We start from the raw sequence: 16785 nt of genomic DNA, 5'->3' as shown, positions 1-16785 counted from the left end.
TTTTTTTCTTTTTCTTTCTTTCTTTAATGTTCATTCTTATATCTGTCTTTTTCTTATCATTTCTCCAGGTCCAGATATTTTTTGCACTGCAACATCTTGCCTCTTTGATGGTGTCTGCAAAGAATTTGAAAACGGAGATAAGCGATGTACATGTTCACATGACTGCAGTAATGAACCTACGTACGTAGAATAATGTTATAGTTTAACTAACTCCTTGAGAATGTATGATAGCAAGTATATTTAAATTAGGCTCTTTTTGAGTGAATTTCTTGATAACAATTACGACTATATTTTTCCTTTATTTCATTTAGTATATTAATGTGTTTGAAATTGATATTTTTTGTAAATCTTTCTCACTCACTCATTATTTGTATTTAAAGCAACACTCAAGTGTTTTTCTAGTTTTGAACATTCAAAAGCATTCTTAATTGTCATTTTAACCTAACAGACGTGCACACACACACACACACTAATATGCACAAGTGACACTGTGTGGTTGAAAAGTTTGCTTCTTGATCTTATTGTTTGGGGTTCAGTCCCTCTGCATAGGCCTGGGCCAACTAAAGCTTTGTGAGTAGATTTGGGTGGTAAAAACTAACAGAAACCTATCATATGTGTATGTCCTTGTTATAGAAGCAGCGTCTTCATTCCCACTGGTCTGCAAAAACATATCCAACCCTGAGGAAATATTTCTGTGCCTGGAAGCAAGTGAGTGCTTGGTGAGACGAAGGGCATCTTGTCATATAAAATCTGCCTCCATAAACTCTGCCCAACCCATGCAACCATGGGAAAGGGGATGATGAATGATTTTTCAGGCAGCATGTCCCTTTACCAGGACCCTGAAACCAGAAGGCAGCTGGTATATTTAAACTGGTGACTTGGCCCAAATGCTTGTAACAGACTGGACCTAAAGATGAAGTGGAGGTGTTCAACTGGTCAACAGATTAAGTCACTGCCTACAACAACCATTGTTGAATTTCTGTAGCACAGGCATAGCTGTTGAGTTGAGAAGTTTACTTTGCATTTATGTAGTTTGGGGTTTGATATCACTGCATTCCACCTTGGGAAAATATTTTTTCCCTTAACCCTTAGTTGTCCAAAGCCTTAAGTGTGGAAATTAGCAGGCAAGTATTGTGTGGAAACCTGTCGAAAGGGTCTGTTCCTTTTTTTGGGTGGCCTACTTAACCCTTCAGCATTCAAACCAGCCATATATGGCCAGAATATTTAACCTGTTTGATTTTGAAACAGACCAGATCTAGCCTCTCACCTCCATCGTACAACGTCATTGTGAAACTAAACAATCACATCATCAAAATCTCAAAATCTGAAAGGATTCGACTAAAAGTATTAATAGGCTAAATAATGGTTTCCATACAGGCAACAGATTACTCTGTCAAATTTAATATTTATATTGTTTTGAATTAATCACGCACTATTTTGTAATAGTGCGTGATTAATTCAAAACAATATAAATATTAAATTTGACAGAGTAATCTGTTGCCTGTATGGAAACCATTATTTAGCCTATTAATACTTTTAGTCGAATCCTTTCAGTTTCAAACACATGGGCTAGGGCTCTAGTTTGAAGATAACTTCCTCTCATTATTGTCAGAGGATCTGAAAAGGGCCATAGGTAATGCCTTTCCTTCTGAGTAAGTAATAAATATATATATATATATATATATATACCGGAGTAAGCACATAAATGAGAAACAAGGTGGGGAAAAAAGAGTACTCAAATACCAGAGGTAGAGTAATATGCTTTATTTAAAGCAGCAGAAATATAACAAAAGCTGTTACTCAGAGTTTCACGTTTCCGTTTCACGTTTCACTTGAGTAACAGCTTTTGTTATATTTCTGCTGCTTTTAAATAAAATATATATATTATATATATATAAGGGGTTAAATGTACATGAGGTTGGCTGTCTGTCCTGAACTAGCCAGCTTAACCCATTAGCACTTGAACTCCAATATCTGAGCCAAATATTTCTGTTTTATAAAAATAAACAATCTCATCATCAAAATCTTGATGATACGAGATAATGTATGATTAATTTAAAACAATGTGAATAAATAAGTATTGCATTTAACAGGATAATCTGAATGCTAAAAGGTTTATCAAAACTGGCCAAGGTGATTGGAAGCTCAAGTTCTACCCTGCCATCACCACAAACATAGCAAAACAAAATATATTTCTCTCCATATAAGTTACCATTTTAAGATATTTTATTCACTCACACACAACTATTTTTTCTGGCAGACAGCATATTTGCTTCACAAATGTAAAATCATTAAGTTACTCCATTGAAGATTGTTGACTGTCAAAATTAGAAATTTCTGCATTGCCAGACTTAAGTTCTCCGTCAGGCATCACATTTTGCTGATCTATCCATCATTCTATTCGTATTAGAATCTCTCATGCAATTGGCAGACAATTTATTCTTAATACCAAACATTATGCACCCTTTCCCATCCACACTCTAACACTTATCATGAACCTACAAGAGAGCCTTTGTGTGGTTGCATGACCTGCTAGAAATAGCAGTCTATTCTCCCTCAAATCACATCACACCACCTTTAAAGGGCACATTGGATAATGTGGTTCAGTGTGTTACACGATTCCTTAAAATACGATTGAATAATCATGCCTCAAATGTCTTTGATCATAAGTCTCTCCCATCAGGGCCAACCAGGGTGGGGCTAACCAACATCTCTGACATATAAGACTCTTTGCCTCAGTCGACCTCAGAATTTCTGTTTAACATTTTGGTACATTTTCTAACTTTGTGATGAATTACATGTTTATCAACAAAAGCTTTATTGCCTCCATTCCTTCACCAACCATTCTACTATACAATGGTGAGCTGTTGATAATCAAGGCTGTGTTTAGTAGGTTGCTTATCTGAAATAAAGGCAATTATTTTAACAGCAAAGTATCAGTGATCACCATTCACAATATGCACCAACCATGACTAGCTTGTGTGATGTATAAACTACTAAGTGACGTCATTGGGGCGTTGGCTATTTTACTGACGCTGATATCTTATATTGAGTAAACTTTTACCATATATTTTAACTGAAGATAGAAATTTTTCTTTATTTAATTTATAAATTCCTTATTAACAAGAATATGGTAGAATCTATTGAGAATCCAACAGCACACCTTCTGTTTTGTTTTTTGTTTTTTTGTTATGTCCTTTGATTATATCAAACCCCACCCTGGTAGACTTTGCCTTACACCCTTCTATTGTCAAGGAAATAAGTACTGGTCTTGGTGTAATCAATTCTATCCGAGAAAGCATTACTCTAGCATGGCCACACCCCAGTGCCTGAAACCAATAAAACTAAAAGAACAATCAAGTTACAATATTATCTGCCTATGCCTGTTTCTAACAACTCCTAAAGCCTTATTCAATGTCCCCGCTACTTCTCCCTCTGTGTTACCATTATTTCACTAATCTTCGTTAACCAGGGAACTATTCTCACATCAACTGTTTTGTCATACTGACTGACTTGCAGAGGGCAAAACTGCTGAGCAGCCATGTTCTATGCTGTTAATCCTCTTTACAAGCCCTTTGTAAATCACTGTGAAGTCTGTTCTTCACAAACATCTGTTTTGACTTCTTTACATTTGCCTCATTCATTTTCTCTCCACCGCCTGTAGAATCGCTTTCCACCCACCACATGTACAAGTAACATGCCCACAATATTTTCAATTAGTTTTAATTATTTTTCTTTTGCATAATATATGAAAACCCATGCTATACTGGAAAGAAATTTCATCATCATCATTATTTAACGTCCGTTATCCATGCTGGCAAACAGGGCAGTGGGCTGTACCAAACTCTCGTCTGATTTGGCATGGCTTCTACAACTGGATGCCCTTCCTAACGCCAACCACTTTACAGAGTGTGCTTGGTGCTTTTACATAGTGTCACACAGGTGCTTTTACATGACACCACACTGGCACTTTTATGTGACGCCGCACATAAACTTTAAAATGTAGATAATTTCAATTGGCAATGTTGCATCTTCAGTCCATAAACAATAATCATCATCATTTAATATCTGCTTCTCATACTGGCATGGGTTGGATGGTTTGACAGAAGCTGGTGAGCCAGAAGACTGCCAAGCTCTACTGTACGCCTTGGCATTGTTTATCATTATTAAATGCTATGGAATTTATATTTTGGGAATTTAGCTTAATAATATGGTGTAGGAGAAAGAGAGGAACTGTCTTATAATGAAACATCTCAGAAATATAATGCTGTATAGTAATGTTAGAGATATGAATACTATGTGGTTGTGAAAATAATGGACAATGAATCCTGATAGGGAGAAAGAGTTATATGGTCTATTGGAAGGGTGTGAGACATTTGGCACAGCTGTTTTGACACCACCTATCTGCCACTGCTGTTTCAACACTGACTGATTTTACATCATATGTTTTAAGGTTCTCTCTCTCTCTCTCATATACGTATATTTCTGCATGTGTGTGTGTGTGTGTTTGCCTCCAGTGCTAAAAAGTACTGTCATCAAAACAGCTTCAATGTCCAAACAGTTGCCCCCAGTCATCTCATTCTACTACTTGAAGATGGTTGTCCTTTAAACTTTGATAACCATTCCCACAGACATTGTCTGAGTGCAACTTAGAAACCTCATTCTAGACGTACTACAGGCAAAATAAAATCTCTCAAGATGGTCTTATCTCCTTCAACATTACTAAGGAACAGCCACCATATATATCTTCATCAGCGCTTTGTTGTACTCGAGAAGACCTGCCAACCACAACAGAATTGAGGTCCTAAAACCAAGGTGCCATGTCAAATGCATTAGTGTGGGTGCCACATAAAAAGCATTGGTGCTGGTGCCATGTAAAAGGGACCCAGTGCCACTCTGTGGAGTGGTTGGCATTGGGAAGGGCATCCAGCTGTTGAAACCAAACCAAAACAAACTATGGGTACCTGGTGTGGTCCTTGGCCTTGCCACTTACTATTAGACCATCTAACCCATGCCAACATGGAAATAGACATTAAGTGTTGATGACTGATGATGATTTTCTATAATTGCATGGTCAGACGAAATCTGTCTGATGCCCTTCATATCATGCTCTTCGTTTTGTCTATTTACCTTTGTGAAGAGTTACACCAATCCTTTAAAAAATAAAATAATAATAATAATATAATAATGATTTCAAATTTTGGCACAAGGCCAATAATTTTTGGGGAGGAGATAAGTCAAGTACATCGACCCCCCGACCCCCTCTCCTGTACTCAACTGGTATTTATTTTATTGATCCCATGAGGACGAAAGGTAAAATCAACCTTGGCAGAATTTGAACTCAGAATGTAAAGACAAACAAAATGCCGCTAAGCAGTTTATCCAGTGTGCTAATGATTCTGCTAACGATTCTGCCAGCTCACTGCCTTAATTAGAATATTTAGAATAACTACCAAAAATTCTTAGCAAAGACCAAACAGAGAACATTAAGTGTAGAGGAATAGTTGGTGAGAACTGTCAAGACTGTTTGGATCCAGGGTGAAATTTGAAACACAGGTGGGTCACCACTAGTGGCTTGTCGTATACAGCTTATTTTCATCATGAATCTAGACTGAAATCAATCCCACATGATTACATGTCATTGGGATATTTTGTATTTAATTACCTGCTTCTAATTCTTCTCACTGTCAAATTAACATTCAGTTTGTAATAAATTCTTTGTATTGCATTCTTTTGCTGCACCTTATTCATATTTTTGTTGCCACAAAGTATTATCTCTCAGTTTAGAATCTCATAAAAATCTCTTTCTGATACAATTAGAATTAAAATATAAACTACATCTGAAATAATCATTTTGTGTTCTTTCATATGTAGCTTTTAAAAATAATGAGGCAAAATGTATGTTAGTAATACTATGTAGGACAGCTTCACATACAAAGAATTTACTGTTCTGACTAAATTTCCTTTCACTTTTAACACTATTAATTTTGAATATGAATCCATTATTTCCTGTTAATATAATTATGTAGAGGTGCAGCTTGATCTCATTCATATGCTTGAGAACCATTTCCTTCTTTCAAGGGTTGTGAATTTACTGTATTACTTCCTATTGTTATAATAAATTATCAATTGTTTTCAAGGTTACCTTACGAGTTTATAACCACTCCAACTGGCTTCCTTTTTTCCTCCTGTTTCTACTTTAGAACCATAAGCATTCCTTTTCAAATAGATAATGTTGGTATGTCTCTTGTTCAAAGCCTTATTTTGAATTTGATTTATCCAAAAGTGTTGATATTTTGTTATGCCAACTTACAAAATACGAAACAATTTCTGGTTGTCTTGTTCACTTCTTATTTATTGTTTAGCACAAGTTTTTCACTAGTTCATGTGTCGAAATAAAATCGTGTCTGGGACAGGTGAGATTGGTGCCTTGATAAACTCTTCAGCTTGAACTTTTCTGGTTTGGTACTCACTCTGTAGGTGTTAATCCACAGAAGTTCAAATTAAACAGTTAATACTGAACAATACTACATCAATCAAACTACCCACAAAACTGGGCAATGAGAAAACTTCAGAAAGATGTGGTTCTGGGGAAAATAGAATTAGATAAATTGTTAAGTGTGGAGTGTGGTCCCAGCAAAACACATTAAAAAGAGTTGGGACACTTAAGGGAACTAAGGATTGTATGGCCTTGTATTTGTTGCAAGTCTCTAAATTTAATTCGTTTGAATTGGTAGGTAGGAATTAAATTGTCATGTTTTCAGTGGAGAATGATTTTGTCTTCTTGGTTCATAAAGGCAGTACATGCTTGATGTGGAGGAAGGTTAATCATCATCATCATCATCATCATCGTTTAACGTCTGCTTTCCATGCTGTCATGGGTTGGACGAATGACTGAGGTCTGGTGATCCAGATGGCTGCACCAGGCTTCAATCTTGATCTGGCAGAGTTTCTACAGCTGGATGCCCTTCCTAACGCCAACCACTCCGAGAGTGTAGTGGGTGCTTTTATGTGCCACCAGCATGGGGCCAGTCAGGCGGTATTAGCAACAACCTCGCTCAAATCTTTTACACATGCCACCGGCATGGAGGCCAGACAGCCGCTCTGGCAACGATCATGCTTGGATGGTGCTCTTAGTACCCTACTAGCATGAGGCTCAAGTGCCAGTAAGGCGACGCTGGTAACAATCACGCTTGAATGGTGCCTTTTAAGTGCCACTGGCACAGAAGCCGGTTAACCGCTCTGTCAAGAAAGAGGGAAATTCACAGTGATGTGGTATATAAGGAGATGCCTTGAGGGATATTACCAAACCATGGAGTATTCCAGAGTTGATAGTATGTTGGTTTGTGAGTGCCCCATCTGCACATACTGGGACAGTACAGCTGGCAGGAAACATTTAAATGAAGAGACGACAGACAGATGAAGAACTTGAAGGTTCAACGGTAGACAAAGGTTTTGTTAATGCTGAGATAACATTGCTTTCCACCATGTTCCCATGGATAAGAGACCAATGTTATGTAACAGAGGAGAGACTAGATCTTCAGCATGTGAAGAGATTTGTTTAAGGTTGTCTCCATTAGCCTTGAGATATTGGAAGTAAGGGGAATAGGTTGATGGTTAGCAGAGCAAAGACACTGGACATCTTGGTATTCTTGTCTCTTAGTCTTAGGTCAACCTTAATCAAGCTAACCTATGATCAAAGTCATTCTAGCTGTAACTACCTCATCTTTTTAGCAGATGTCTTTAGGATTACAATAGCTGTGTTTTCTTATTTAAGGCAGTAGTGTGTGATTTGACAGGAGACTTGACTTAGTTCTTAGTTTTTTCTCAAGGTTGAATGAGTAACTGCATAGAGACTCTCTTTGGTGCTGGCTGTGTGTCGATGGGGGGGAATTGGATTTTAAATGAATGTTGTACAGTGTGGAGCTTAAGACAAACTGGGCAGTAAATGTGGTAACACTATGTGCAGGATTGCCACTTACAGTGTCATCTTAGTTGTGGAAAGGCAGTTGGGAAGATTTTGAAAAGGTTTGTACAAATGACTAGTAAGGGATCAGAATGCCTGGCTGCAAACTGGGGGACACAAGAATTTGCAGGCCATGCTGTGATTGAATACATCTTTGGTTAATTGAATGTTGTGGTGGTGGGTAAACAACATTCAATGGTGATAGCAGGTAATTTCTTAAAGGTGGTGGAGCAATGTTCTTCACCTGCTTCAGAACAACTGCAGATGCACCACCTTATAGTCTGTGAGAAATGATGACGAAAATAAATACCAATGAGAGTGGAATTGGTCACCTGCTATTTTGGATGGGTCAGAGGTGGGGTACATCTGTAGCTAGAAGTAGTTGTTGTATAGAACTGGATAGATCTGACCACTAGGGCTGATTGATGTACAAAGACATTCAGGAGATGAAAGTATAAGATAGATGCTTTGGTTAGAAAGGGAATCAAGTGATCTGATAAAGGCAGGAATGTAGCTGTGTTTGAAAGTTTCAAAAGAAACTTAAGAATGTTTGAAGAGTTTATATGGTAGTCAGAGATAACTGTTGTTAGAAATACTACGTAGAGTATAGCTCTGAACATGAGACATTATTTATGATCTGTGGAAGGCGGCAAGCTGGCAGAATCATCAGCAAAGTACCAGTTGAGCACCGGGGTTGTGTAATTGACTTACCTCCTCCCCTGGAATTGCCGGTCTTGTGCAAACATATGAAACCATTATTTATGATCTGGGAGAGAAGAAAATTCAGGATTATTGGATAACTTGTGGGACAGGCAACCTCTTAATGCATTAATCACAGTTTTTCAGCATTTTACCTCTCCAGCAATTGGCCACTTTGGGAAATGTATGCTATCATGATTTCGATTAATTTTTATCTCTTGTTCTAAAACCTAAATCTTTGGCCAGACTTTATAAATTGTTCGTCATCAGTCAAGACACAGATTGAATTTAGTCTGCATCTTCCATTCTTATCACATTCTTATTAATGAATGCATTTCTTAATTAATCTTTTTCTCAGCCTGTTTACTCTGACTCACTCTCAAGGTCACACAACGCCATAAAAGAGATTATAAATAACACATGCTTGTCTGCCACCATTATGCAACTATAAAAAGGCCAGCCCCCACCCCACCCCTTTTTTATGTTGGAAATATGGTCAGGATACAAATAATTGAAAGAAGGGTTTTGTTCTTTGAGACGCTTTCTAAAGAAGCATTTGGAGCTTATATATTGAATTCTAACACGGGTTCAAGTCCTGTGCAACCTTCTTGTTTATAAAAAAAGATAATAAAATAAATTAAAAAAACACAAGCTCAGGCATGATTGTGTGGTTAAGAAACTTGCTTTGCAACTACATGGTTTTGGGTTCAGTCCCACTACACAGCACCTTCGGCAGGTATCTTCTGTGCTGACTAATGTGTTCTTAATGGATCTGTCAAAGGGAAACTGAAAGAAACCTGTTGTGTGTGTGTGTGTTTGTATGTCCCTGTAACTTAGCATTTCAGCAAAAGAGACAGATAGAATAAGTACCTCACTTTAAAAAAACAGAAAAAGTACCGTTTACTTAGAACCCTTCAGTGCAGTGCCCCAGCGTGGCTGCTGTCCTGTGACTGAAACAAGTAAAAGATAGGATTTTAGGGAGATTTGGCTGCTATTTCTAGTGGGCTCAGCAACCTTGTAGAGGCTTGCTCTCTTGTCCTCCTCACCTCCCTCTTTCTCCCTCTCTCTCTCTCTCTCTCATTGACTTGTGAAGTTCTGTTGATGAAGTTTAAAATTTGTGCTGTAATTAATTTAATAATAATTAAATAATTAGGGGCAAGGAGTATAATGAAAATTAATTCAGTTATTCCGAACTGGTTCTTTCTTTTTTTGTTGACTCAGAAGCAAAGAAATACATCCTTGGTGTTGGTGGGATTCGAAATAAGAATGTGAAAAGCTGTAACTAAAATACCCCAAGGTGTTTTATCTGCCCCTATATTTCCAGAGTTTAACTAGAGCAGGGGTGGGGAAACTTTTTAGTGCGGTGAGCAAAAATTTCCAAAGAAAAGGGTCCACGGGCAGATCACAAGTTCTAACTCTTATATCTGTGTAAATCTTGTATATATCTATGTATAATTTGATATACATTAATAATGATAAGTTTAAGACATTAAATTAACGTTGAACATCTTCATTAACGCCGCCACTGAATTTAGGGCGTTTATATGACTTATAAGGAATTCTCTATTTTTCAGCTGGAGTTGGGTCTCAAGAGGGTGGTACAAACCTAGCAATATGGGTTTTAGAGTGAAAACAAAATGTCCAATCAAATAGTAATTACCAGACGATTTTCTCTTCGAGTCTGTTTTGGGTCGTAGTGGAAACGCGACCCATGTCGCAAATAGGCATACAGATATTGTATAAATTTCATAACTGAAAAATTTACTATATTTCGTATATACGAGTATACCAGCCTGTGGGTGTAATAAAATGGACTTGCGGGTGGAAGTTTCCCATCCCTGAACTAGAATGTCCTTTAATTATTTTCAAAGTAGAAGCAGTTATTACTTATGTTTATATGTATCTCTTATTGAGATCACTAAAGAACTTTTATCATTTACCTTTTACTTTTCTCAGTCATTAGGCTGTGGCCATGCTGGAGCACTGCTTTGAAGGATTTTTAGTTGAATGAATCGATGCTAGTACTTACATATATATTCTTATAGCCTGGTACTTATTCTATTGGTCTCTTTTGCTGAACTTCACAAGTTATGGGGATGTAAACATACCAACATCAGTTGTCAAGCAACAGGGTGGGTAACACAGATACCAAGACACACACATACAGAAATAAAAAAGATATATATCTATATCTATCTATATATATATATAGAACAATCTTACTTAGAAATGGATGCGTGCGTTCCGTCATATAATAAATAAATAAATAAATAAAACATGCATATATACATACATATATGTACGTACCTACCTCTACATGTATTGTTGCTCCCTCGCCGTTCTCAAAAAATAGCGTTCGTAAAAAATTTTATCTCGTTCGGCTTAACTGCCCTTCTTGTTTGTGTTACTGTTATTCTCCGTGTCCTGTCTTTTACTGTTTATATTTTGTACTGTCGTTACTGTCCTGTTTTTGTTACCATTTTTACCCCTCCGCAAAAAAATCTCAAATTTTATTTAATTTGATTTTCGCGGGAAGGAAAGTTTCATTGAAGTCATGTATTGCCTTGACCTTCGAAACGTGGAGTAGATGAAACAAAGGCGACTGAAGAAGGGGAATTTTCCTTGTTTTGTATGTCCTGTACTCTATTTTTTCGTTGTTTAAGAAAAATGTCCATTTTCTTGGTTTTGTGTTTATGTTTTCGTTTCTCATTGTGTTCGACGTTTTTTTGGTGTCCTGTACCCATATATACATGTAGAGGTAGGTACGTACATATATGTATGTATATATGCATGTTTTATTTATTTATTTATTTATATATATATACACATATATATACACACAACAGGCTTCTTTCAAATATCTATCTATCAAACCCACTCACAAGGCTTTGGTCAGCCCAAGGCTATAGTAGAAGATGCTTGCCCAGTGCCACTGAGTGGCACTGAACCCAGAACTGTGTAGTTGGAAAGTAAACTTCTTATCACACAGCCATGCCTGTTGATGTATAATGTAATTCATTCTGAAAGTCAGAGTTTTGATTCATGGAAATAAGGAAGGGGTTTTGTTTTTCTTAGGTTAAATTTTTTTGATGTTCTTCAAATCTGACTTGAATTTCTATTCCTTACTGAAAGCTGCTATGTTGTTGTTGCTGTTGTTAAGACCCTAGATCAACCCTTATTGAGTAGTTGTATAACCAAAGATGTTCAATTCATGAATTGTTCTATTTTTTCATGTATCGGGAATTGAATTTTTATCTTATACTTGTTTCAGTCATTAGACTTTGGCCACACTCGGACACTGTTTTGAAGGGTTTTAGTTGAATGGATCGACTCTAGTAATATTTTTTAATGTCTGATACTCACTCTGTCTGACTCTTTTTCCACACTGCTAAGTTATGGAGATGTAAACAAACCAACACTGGTTGTCAAGCTGTGGAGGGGCAGACACATACACACACACAACATGCTTCTTACAGTTTCTGGCTACCAAATCAATTCACGATGCTTTGATCAGCAGTAGAAGACAGTTACTCAAGTGGGACTGAACCCAAACCCATGTGGTTGGCAGGCAAACTTCTTACTGCGCACCAGAATTTTAGAGAGATTTGGCTGCCGTCTCTTGCAAGCCAAGCAACTTTCCTCTTTCATACCGGGTCTGGTGTTTTGTTGATGGGGATGAAAATTTACATTGTAATTAATTGGACAGCAGAGAGACAGCCATATTAAAACATTAACTAATTAAGGTAATATAATAAGACATTCATGGCAAAATTATAAAGAAAGGAGAAAGGTAATTGTTTCACTGTATATTTTTAGTTTACATTAAATCTCGTTTCTTTTATTTAACAGGTCACAAATTTGCGGCACAGACCATAAAATATATGCAAATGATTGCTTATTAAGAAAAGAATCGTGTGAACAGCAAACTGCAATAAACAAAACTCATATGGATTTTTGTGAATGTAAGTTGCCTGGTCAGTCAGGTTTTACAATTGCTGTTAAAATGTCTTTATTTGATTTATGTTAAAATAATTTATTAGAGAAGTTAGATTAACTTTCACATCATCCGTATTGCAAGTTGTGACAGCTTGACAATAATTTTTCATTATCATTTTACTTCACTTCTGTGGAATCTTAGTATTCAGATAAACACAACGGAATTGTAATGAAAACATGTCACATTCATTCAACTAAATTCTCTTAATTAAACTAACAAAGTCTAAAGTGTCTGTAGAATAAAATAATTTGAATAGAAACAGTTCCTTCTATATTTCAGCTTTCATTCCAATCATTATTATCATTAAATGATATGCCCACACTAAAAAAGATCTGTTTATCATTGCACACATTGTTCCATTATTGCAGCTGGGGAGAGGGTCTCTTTGTAAATTCTTACAATGCATTTTTTTTATTGATAAAACAATGGAGTTGCTTGGCTGGCCTTTATTTATCAGTTCAGATATTATTTTCCATTAAAACCTTAAACAATTGTCATTTAAACTTTTAATGATATTAACTCTTTTTTTTTTCTTTTTTTTTTCTTGCTTGCAGTGTGTTCAAGTATCGAGATAAAAAACAAAATTGAGAACTTCAAACAATTGGAGCATTGTTCTGTGATAGAAGGGTATTTGCGCATTATTCTTTTGGATTACATGAAACCTGAGGATTATCAAAACATGCGCTTCCCCAAATTAGTTGAAATCACAGACTACTTAATAATGTATCGTGCCTATGGACTTAAAACTCTACGTGACCTTTTCCCAAACTTGAGTGTTATTCGGGGTCAGGAGCTTTTCTACAATTATGCTCTGGTTGCATTTGAAATGCCTGATCTAGAGGAAATTGGTTTGAGCAGCTTAACTGTTATTCAACGAGGAGCTGTTCGTTTCAATAAAAGTCCCAACCTTTGTTACTTAGAAACCATAGACTGGAGTAAAATCACTTCTGAAGGTTCAAATGAGGCCCATTCCATTGCTGATAATAAGGACCCACGAGAATGTGTTGACCAATGTCCTCATACTTGTGACCATTGCTGGAATTCCAGGGAGTGCCAAAAGAATATTGGTTCGTAATTCTTCATGTTTTCTCTTTCATTCATTTAATTAGGTTGCCTTAATGTGCCAAAAACCAGTTTCAGCTACAAATAATAACACTAAAATAATATGGTTACATTTGTTTCAAGCACAACACTTTGATAAAGCTTCACATATGCTGTTGCATTACTGAAGGAAATCTTGAACAGCTTAAAAACACAGGCAAATATTTAGGTCGTTTGCAATTGAGCCAAACAACTGGTTAAGAAAGCAGTTAAAAGGCTTAAATTTTAAAAAAATGTAAATACAATTCCCAGGAGTATTGAAAAAGGCAATGGAAAATTTTATCCACTTGGTACTTGAAACCCTAACTGTATATATGCATTATGAGGTTGTCTACAGAAATATTGATTTATGGATATGGCTGGAAATAGAAGGGACTGAAGGTAAGATTTATGATCACCAGGGCTAAGAGTCAAAGGGTCTGTCAAACCATGGCTGAATAAGAACTTCGGCATACTATTGTCCACTTATCTGTGCTGTATGTAGGCTGAAGTGCACCCATGGTCAGGTGAATGACCAGGCCATCAGCACCTGGATGGAATTTAAAGGCTGAACATTAAGAGCTGTGCTAATGCTGCAAGTCATCTTGTCCGATGCTCTATCAACTCTGCCAATCCACAGCCCTAGATTGCCACTTTATTTTATCAAACCTTCCAAAAATGAACTGCAAAAGTTGATCTTAGTGAAATCTGAGTACACAGAGTCAGATCAAATGCTGCATGATTTTCTGCTGATTTGCCACCCACATTATTATTATTATTATTATTATTATTGATAATATTAATGTGGTGAACTGGCAAAATTGTTAGCACATCAAACAAAATGTAGAGAAGCATTTCATCCCCCTTCACATCCTGAGTTCAAATTCTATGATCATCATCTTTGCCTTTCATCCTTTCAGGGTCAATAAAATGAGTACCAACTGAGCACTAGGGGTCAGTGTAATCAACCAACCCAACCACCTAAAATATCATCCTGTCTCCTCTTCAATATTAGACATTGGTCATGTGATTATGACTGGAATGTCTTTGATTGTAGATTCGTTCAGTCATTGCTGATCTCGGGGTTAAACAACAACATGAGCAGGAAGAGGTTTCCAGCAGACTTTCAGTGCTGAGTAGGAAGAACTTCTTCCATGCTGTGGCTGAATCTGTGTTGCTTTATGGTTTTTCTACCTGGGCACTAATCAAAAGATTTGAAATTTTGCCAGTTCGTACCTGTAGGTACGAACTGGCTTTCATTGGCCTGGGGCTAGAGTAGAAGGCACTTGCCTCAAGGTGCCACACAATGGAACATTAAGTTTCTTAACTTAATGTTCATATATATATATATATGTGTGTGTGTATGTATGTATGATAACCAAATACAACAATGAAACTTCATATAAACTATGAAAGACCCAAACTGTTCTCGGTAGATTATCAATATTAAAAAAGCAAGATATACAAATTTACTGATATCAGAGGAAATGATAGAACATGTATGAACATGCTTCATGCTATTTTGAATATATCCCTGAAAGAACACCATACCAAAGTAAGAATCAAAGACACAGAGAAAAAAAAAAAGAGTTGACTTTATTGGACATTGCTTAAGTAGGGAGGTACTGGTCTGGATACCTCAACATGGTTACCCTGGAGAAACATGTTGGTAAGTTAACAGATGACATTGGATGCCCCTGATAAGAACTGGCTTGTGACGTGGAATATCAGGGTGGTGCAAATCCAAGTAAATTCCACCTGGTTGGGAGGAGGAAAAGGAAAGGATGGGGGGGGGGCTAATACATTGTAGAGTCAACAAATAGAGAAGAAATTATTGTTCAGTTTCAGGGCTGTCCAAGTTGAGTTGTTCTATGATCAAAAATATCCCTTCCATGACCATCTTTATTTTATCTTTCAGTCATTATGTACTTAAAATAAATTATCCAGTGTAGTGTCAGATATAATCTAATCCAGTGTGGCATCAAAGAAGTTTGGTTGTCATTTCTTACCAGGACTATCTTCCTCTCTCCTTAATTCCCTTCAGTCTTGAATGCCCTGTCAAGTGTCAGTATCATGGACACTGCCTTCTGTCCTGACTAAAAGATTTTTAAAAAGTAAGAAACGAACAGCAAAAGTGGTTTTAGAATAAGTATTGTGCTGGACAGAAGAAGCAGCTCAAAAAAGGGGTGCAGGAAGGCCATCTGGTCATAGATCATCCCTGCAGAAAACCCATCCAGTGCATGTTGGCATGGAAAAGTGACTCTACAGCAATGATGTTGATGATATTTCATGTGCTTGCAGTTTCATGAGGAATTGTTCTGCTTAACCATCTACTTGCCCTCAAGTTGCTATAAAAATTATCAAATTTGTTTGGTTTTTTTACTGTTTTTTTAATGCAGTTAAAGAAACTATCTATCTCTTTAAACAAACATTAATTACTGAACAGAAGTTTGTCTAAAACACAGCTGTGATTCTATTTATGATCCTATATATAGTGAAGGATTTTATTCCCATTTATTAAAACACAATTTTCTTTTTTATTAACAAGGTTGTTTGTATATGTTAGATTTTTACTAGATATGCAGCCTTATCACAATCTTCATAAACACCTCAGCTATCTTATCTCCCACCCATTCCCTCTCTCTCTCTCTCTCTCTCTTTCTTCTTATACATATCTGCATATAACTTTTTTTTTCCTTTGCACATAAAGGAAGTGATAAAATTTTAGCTTGAAAAGTCCTACCTACTTCATTTGCTCAAGTACAATGTGAACTTGAATATAATGCAGCTCCAACCTTTTTATAGCAAAAACTCAGTAATGTAATCTATCCTCTCTCTCCTTCCCCCCATCCCCCTCTTTTCTGTCTAGTATAATGGCACCTCCTAATCTTGACCTTGATGTTTTGTATTCAATTTCTTGCATTATACACGAGCAAATGCATTAGTTGTACATATTTTATTGTAGGAGCTTGCATATACAAAATTCAGTTTAGTACAAATTTGAAAGAATGGTTCTAGAAATAAGAGAACTGTGATAAGCGGA

At 36.6% G+C, this 16785-nt stretch overlaps 1 protein-coding gene across 2 annotated transcripts in view; it reads left to right on the top strand.

Annotated features, from left to right (window-relative positions):
- Positions 1 to 16785, top strand: part of LOC115209076 (insulin-like peptide receptor) — a 171239-nt gene that overhangs the window by 73255 nt on the left and 81199 nt on the right. For both annotated transcript variants that reach the window (XM_029777174.2, XM_029777175.2), the window contains 3 exons: positions 69 to 180; positions 12515 to 12627; positions 13217 to 13729. In XM_029777174.2, coding sequence (XP_029633034.1) covers positions 69 to 180; positions 12515 to 12627; positions 13217 to 13729 — 738 coding nt within the window. The remainder of the gene's footprint in view (positions 1 to 68; positions 181 to 12514; positions 12628 to 13216; positions 13730 to 16785) is intronic.

The sequence above is a fragment of the Octopus sinensis genome, linkage group LG3 (genome assembly GCF_006345805.1).
Source record: "Octopus sinensis linkage group LG3, ASM634580v1, whole genome shotgun sequence".
Taxonomy (NCBI): Eukaryota; Metazoa; Mollusca; class Cephalopoda; order Octopoda; family Octopodidae; genus Octopus; species Octopus sinensis.
This window is presented reverse-complemented; position numbering and strand designations above follow the sequence as displayed.